This window comes from Setaria viridis, chromosome 7, assembly GCF_005286985.2.
Source record: "Setaria viridis chromosome 7, Setaria_viridis_v4.0, whole genome shotgun sequence".
Lineage (NCBI taxonomy): Eukaryota > Viridiplantae > Streptophyta > Magnoliopsida > Poales > Poaceae > Setaria > Setaria viridis.
In genome coordinates, this window is record NC_048269.2 from 7,296,390 (window position 1) to 7,303,155 (window position 6,766).

The following is a 6,766-nucleotide window of genomic DNA, read 5'->3' on the forward strand; positions in this document are numbered from 1 at the left end:
AATCTTTATTAGCTGAACTTGGAGTACATTTAAAACAGTCACCATTGTTATGGTCTGATAACTTGGCAGCTACCTATTTATCTGCAAGGCCGGTCTTTCATGCACGAGCAAAGAATATTGAAATTTATTTCCATTTTGATCATGAGCGAGTTGCAAAGAAACAATTGCATGTTCGGCTAATTCCTTCACGTGATCAAGTTGCAGATGGCTCCACAAAACCACTCCCTACTCAGAAATTTGAAGAGTTCAGATACAATCTGAAGCTTGAGAAAATGACTAGCTTAGATTGGGAGAGAGTGTTAGAAGTTAAATTGTATATCTGTTGTAACAACATGGCTGCGCCCAAGATTCTCTCTTCAGGTTGTTTAGCATGTATGCAGCTAGGAGATTCATCTGTTAGCTCGTAGATAGAGTTGTTGCATCGATGTGCTTTACTCCCCAAGTTGTAAACCAACTCATATAATCTCTATGCATTGACATATATAATGAACACGCAACCATGGGATGCCGAGATAGGCTAACCACGTTCCCAACTTTATACCGCCCTCTAGGCTTGGTCCACTGCCCCTGTCTGACAACCTCCGTCGCAGTGGCAGCACCCGACCAGCGGCTGACCATGTGGCCTCCATGGTCCCTCTCCCCACTCATGCTTCCTCCCTTCCCTTTCAGCTCTTGCGGGTCTCCCTCTCATGGTTTACATCCTGCTAGCCGCTCGTGGTCGTCGCTCGTCACATCACGACGGGCGGCTCCTGGATCCATGTAGAGCTCAAGCAAAGGGCAATAGATCCAAGGCTTCATTGCCCTGCTGCTTTGCTGATCCAATGTCAAGTCTATTGCCTTTCTGTTGGGAGGATTTGTTCAATGATATTAGGGATCCATCTACCGAGAAGGATTGGAGTTGTTGATTGACTGTTTCCCAAATGTACTCATGTGTAACTAATATTTGGTTGATTGTTTCTTCAATTTTTGTTGCGTATTTGCTATATGTGATTTTAGTTCGGTCAAGACCAAAAACCAAATGAAAAATTTGATCGTCATAAATGCAAGTAACCGAATTTTGTAAAATACCGAGGAACAAACTTCTCCACCTGGATGCAAAAGAGACTTCTCTTGCTTGTCCCCTCCGCCCTCCTCTTCACTGTAGCACCTCCCTCCCTCCCCCTCCCCCCAAGGATCTTCCTGTTCTGGCCCCCTTCCTCTCCTCCTTCGGCGATCTCGTCGGTAGCGAGAGGGACAAGGGTCAGCCCCTCCTTTCCCCTGTATATATTAGTTGTCATGCGTTTTGCCTGGATGGGCTTCTGGCGGCCTCCAGTCGTTGCTCCCTCGCTGCCACCATGGCTGGCGTAGTCGTCGTCGACTACGCCGTCTGCTACTGCGAGATCGAGATGAGCTTGAATAAAATAACCTTCCCTTTCCCACTCGCCCGAGCAGATCCCCTTCCTTACTCCTCCATCCATCGCAACCCTGATCTACTCCCAAATCCCTAGCTCTGGTTGCCCATCCGGTTGTCCCTGCCCTACACATTAGCGTGGAGTTGTTGTTGCCCTTCCCATTTCGCCTCTGGCACCAGTCTCCCCCGTAGCCCTCACCGTCGCCTATTCTGCTGCAGTGGTGTGCTCCTCTAGTACTTGCTCCTTGCATATTTTCATCCCTTTTCAACCTATTCACTACTCATCGGCTTTGAAGATATCGTCTTCTACTCCGCCGATGCTGTTCATCCACATCAGCTTCTTCCATCCATCAAAAGCCTCTATGAGGCTTCTCCGCACCAGTCCCAAGTGCCTTTATGGGTCCCATGTGATGCCAGCGCCTCTGGTGACCCTCGCCGGCGTTCTCCTCAATGGCAGTAATGAAGATCTGCAGCTTAGATGCGTGGCCCTCTCAGGGTCAGTCACGGCGACGCGTGTGTGTTTGTGTCTTTCCAGCTATTTAGGGCTAGTTTGTTTTGGGGTGAGGGGCTTGCTATAAAATCAATGTGACTTTAATATATTATATAATCTCTATAAAAATAATACCGAGGAACCGAACTATTGGTTTGGTCTAAACGAATTAGAGGAGTCCCAACCCATAAAGTCTATGACCAGACTCATAGTTTCATGTCACGGAGAAACTCTCCTAGAAACTGCAGGGTCCAACCCACGATTTCTTGGTGGGTCCTCATTAAATTCTCTCGTCGCCCTCCATCTCATCGTTCGATCGTTTCTCTCTCCAGTAGGTTGGCCGCGGCGAGCTTTCCTCCCTCTCGGGCTCTCCCACCCTTTCCTCTGCTACACCGTGAGCGAGCTTCAGTGCAAGCGCTGCGGCTGGACGCTGGACAACACCACGCTTCTACTCTATCGTGGAGGTCATGTGGGCACGGCAAGCTGTGCGCAGCCGTGACTGCAGCAGGTAGGCTTGCCCTGGGCGGGCGGCAAGCCGCGCACACAGGCGAGGCCATGGTGAGCAAGTAATCCACCACTCATACTTTGATCTCTGTCAAATCAAAGCATCGAATCCCCTAGTGAGTAATCCATGGACCTGGAGGCTAATCGAGATTCAAGTGCACATCCTTGATCTCCAAATTAGAGTAGTCAGTTGATTCAATTTGGAGGTGCCGGCATCGTACGAAATTGGAGTATCTAAGAAGAACTGCTTTGCATTTTTGTGGGTGACCCGCAGCCAGCCGGCCATCGCAGGAGGCATTTGATGACGGCCGGGGGCGCCGTACTGGTGGCGGGGCTGCGTGTAGGGTGGTACAGTGAGCCACGGACAGGGCAAAGGTGACGTCTGCGAAGCTCCGCACGATGGCGTGACGGCCGGCCGACCGGCCGGCTGGGGGCGCTGCGCTGGTGGTCAGCCATCAGACTGGATAAGGGCGAGTAGGGGATGGTCCTGATGGTGGGCTCCACAAAACGTGTGGGGGAAGAAACCACCGCTCGCGGGGGAATTCAAAAAATAGCACCGGTATGCCTTGGTGTTCACGAAACAACACCGGTTCTACGTGTCTTCATAGAATAGCATCACATGCTAAGCGATGGTTCATGAAACAACACTACTACTTATTTCCTCTTTTATTTCAATGTTTCTTTCAATGTTTCTGTTCTTTTCCACCGAAACTAAAAGGCCAACTTGCCCTTCCTCTTTCTCAACTCGTTACCTAGCAACTCGTTACCCAGTACGCAAACTCATTTTACTCCGAGCCTAACCACACCCGAGATGGCATGGCTGGTGGTGGCTGCTAACAACTCTAACCCCTAAAACGAGATCGGAAAGAAGCAACGACGTGCATGGATCGAGTAGGATGGGCGATGATTGCATGGGCAGCGAGCGGAAGTGTGCTGGACAGCACAGGCGATGGGCAGAATGACGCCGGTAGCGCACGCAGTGGTGAGATTGATGACGGCGGGATGGTCAGCAACATCATAGTGGATGGTGATTGGTGAAAGATACACCGCATCTGTAGTGTGAGTTCACATCCCGATCTTGATTTGAGTCTGTAGTTTTGGCCTCAATTGGTGTGTAGGAAAGACGATGAGTTTACTTTGCATGCTTAGATTTCAACCTATATACAACTATTCTTGATGATGGGAGTAGAGTTGAGTTGGAGGATAAAGAACATGTGTTGTTTGTAATATTGGCGGTGGAAAGTTAATCTAACATTTAATTGATGATCTTTGCAAGGAGGTAGAAAAGGAAGGCCAGCATACTTGAAATGCAGCAGGGACAGTTTGGTCTATTTGCAAGTGAAAAAAAGGACCCGAACCAAATAAAAGAGTAAGAAAAGTTGATGAAGTGCTATTTGAAGATTTATGTGGCAAAACCAGCGCTGTTCTATGAATTCATAGGTTTTTAGTGCTATTTCCTAAACAACGTGAGAAATCAGTGCTGTTCTCTGAATTTGAGAAATTGTTTCCTCTCTCATCGTTAACTCCCTTACCATGTCAGCGTTTTTCTCACGTAGCAGTCTATTTTATAATCTTTACCTATTATTAAAGCAAGTAACGTCTCTGCCTGGCTTTTCGTACGTCGTGGTCATTTTGCAAAAAACCCCTTGACGTTTTGTGAAATCAACCCGCAGTCCAATTATTATGAAGAGACTAGAGGTCGGATGGAAAAAAGAGGAAAGGGAGGGGGTTAAAGGGGAGAGTTCTTCTCTTTCTTCGAAACATACAGCCTCGCAACCTCCGCTCCCATCTCTGCCTCCCCCCTCCATCCCCTTCCGCCGCCCAGCTTGTGGGAGCTCCCAATTCATGGGAGGAGGTTCCGCACGCTGCCCCCCCCCCACCCACCCCGCCTGCGCCACCCACGGATCAGCGCCGTCGCCGATCGGAGGGGATTGGGCGCCCCGGCGGCCGGAGCGGGAAGCCCGCCGCTGCCCCCGGCTGCTCGGCGGTGAGGTCGGCCAGGCTCTTGGCGGACGACTCCCACCGTCTGCGGAACGCCGGCCTCACCTAGACGGCGCTCGAGCTGTCGCCGCCGCCGCCCGAGCGGTCTCTCCAGGTTTTCCGGCGGCGATGGCGGGCAAGGGAGGTAAGGGTCTGCTGGCGGCGAAGACGATGGCGGCGAAGAGCACCGACAAGGATAAGGACAAGAAGAAGGCTCCCGTCTCCCGCTCCTCCCGCGCCGGCCTCCAGGTTCTCTTCCCCTTCTTCGGCTAACTTTTGGATTCGTCACCCGCGAATTAGTCAGATCTGTGGTTTCTCCCTGCGAATTTCAGATGCGCAACTTCGAATTTCGCACTAAAATTTCCCCCGTGTTTGTTGCAGTTCCCGGTATGCCGCATCCACTGCCAGCTCAAGTCCCGCGCCTCCGCCCACGACCGCGTCGGCGCCACCGCCGCCGTGTACTCCGCCGCAATCCTGGAGTACCTGACCGCGGAGGTCCTGGAGCTGGCTGGCAACGCCATCAAGGACCTCAAGGTCAAGCGCATCACCCCGCGCCACCTCCAGCTCGCCATCCGCGGGGACGAGGAGGTGGACCATCGCCGGCGGTGGCGTCATCCCCACATCCACAAGTCCCTCATCAACAAGACCGCGAAGGAGTGAAGGAGGGGGCAACACAAATCCTATAAGTTAGAGGAGCAAGAGGAACAAAAGATGAAGGTAAATATGATCCATGAAGCCTGATTACATCTAGGGTATAATATTTAGATGCAAAAGGGTTTGATTGTTTAGTTTGTTCTTTTTTACCTGAGCTAGCACTTTTCCTGGCACAGCAACAGCAACCACCTAAAGCATCGAACCGGAAAGCACGTAGGAAACTCGACCAAGTGATTATGGACAATAACCAGATGATGATCCCAGGAAACATATATCAGACATGGCTCAAGGATGCATCTAGCCTTGTCTCAAAAAGGCGTAAAGTTAACAGCGTAAGTTTGGTTTGATTAACCTGTTTTTCTGGAAATTTCTGTGCCGTGCATTCTAATTAAGAAAAATGATGTTTATCATACTTGCAGAATTTTGATTTTATTCGATCAACCAAGATAAGGGATCTTATGGACATGCCCCTGGTTGCTCTAATGTCTTACTTGGACAAGTCATCCTCGGAATTATGTTATCCTAAGCCACTTGTGCAGCTCTGGAAGGAATGCACTGCAGTCAACTGTGCAAAAGCTTCATCTTCAGGTCTGAACTCACTTCATAATTTATAATTGTCTCACTTGAAGAAATTGTACTATTAACATGCTAAATGCTTATTTAAAAACCTTTACTGTTTATTACTTTCTTAAAGCAGGGCAGCCATCATCATCACAAGAAAAACAGCCTAGAAACTCGACACCTCATGAATTTCCACCTCAGGTTATTCTAGACTTTTTATTTTCTTAAAAAAAATAACACCCTTTCCCTATGAGCCAATCATCATTACTATTATTAGCTTTTTTCCTGATGAGTGATTGAATTTGCAGACTGAAGGAGAATATGAGATGGAAACAGGACCTCACCCAATGAACTTCACAGATGGCATTGAAAAAGAGGAAACGTGAGTGCGGAGTATGACAGAGGTTACAATACATGTTGTACTCCATTGCACCTGCTTCGCTGATGTTACTTCTCATAGTGCTCATTTCATAACGGGTTCTGTGGTTTTAAAAAGATAGTGTGCATGACAATTTGATCTTAGATTGGCGACCTTAGATTGTGTGCATGACGATTTCATAACAATTGCTTAGATTGGCAACCTTTGTTGCACGTAGACTGTAGCCACTGCATGTATTACTGAATATAGAAATTGCAGCTGTTTAAATACACACAGATTCCAGACGACTTCACTTTTATTCAATTCTATCATGCTATTATTTGAAAACTCACAATCCTAACATCTCATAAACTGTTGACTTTTGCAGGTTGCATGCGCAGGCTCTAACCCTTGCTGCATTGGTTGGTTCTGCATGTGTGGAGTACTATGATAACAAATATGGTTCTTCTGGGCCTAAGGTGGACAAGTACACAAGCCAATACCTGGCACACTCGCATAAAGATTAAGATCTCCATGTTCATTCCTGCATAGCGGATTAATTTTGGGCTCATTTCTGGGTGCTCAACTGCTCATTAACTATGTCCCTGGATGCTGGATGGTTATTCTTTGCCCCCTTATTAATGCAAAATGACAGTGTACTTGCCAGGGCATTCCTGGGAAATGGCATAGAGGGTGTAATGGTGATATTACCTTCATAATTTAGCCTCAGGTTGCATTATGCAACATCACATTGTGAACCTTCCTGGGATGTTTTTATCTTTTTTCCCCAAAGAAAAGCAAAGGAGAGAGATCCTGGTTTTTGCCGAAC

General features: G+C 48.4%; 1 protein-coding gene across 1 annotated transcript; it reads left to right on the plus strand.

Annotated features, from left to right (window-relative positions):
* The first annotated feature begins 4,466 nt into the window (after positions 1-4,466).
* LOC117865734 (probable histone H2A variant 1) lies at positions 4,467-5,953 on the plus strand. The gene is made up of 4 exons (XM_034749975.2): positions 4,467-4,613; positions 4,746-5,350; positions 5,438-5,780; positions 5,888-5,953. The coding sequence occupies exons 1-2, from the start codon at positions 4,494-4,496 to the stop codon at positions 5,022-5,024; spliced, it is 399 nt and encodes a 132-aa protein (XP_034605866.1). The 5' UTR covers positions 4,467-4,493; the 3' UTR covers positions 5,025-5,350; positions 5,438-5,780; positions 5,888-5,953.
* Positions 5,954-6,766: the final 813 nt, after the last annotated feature.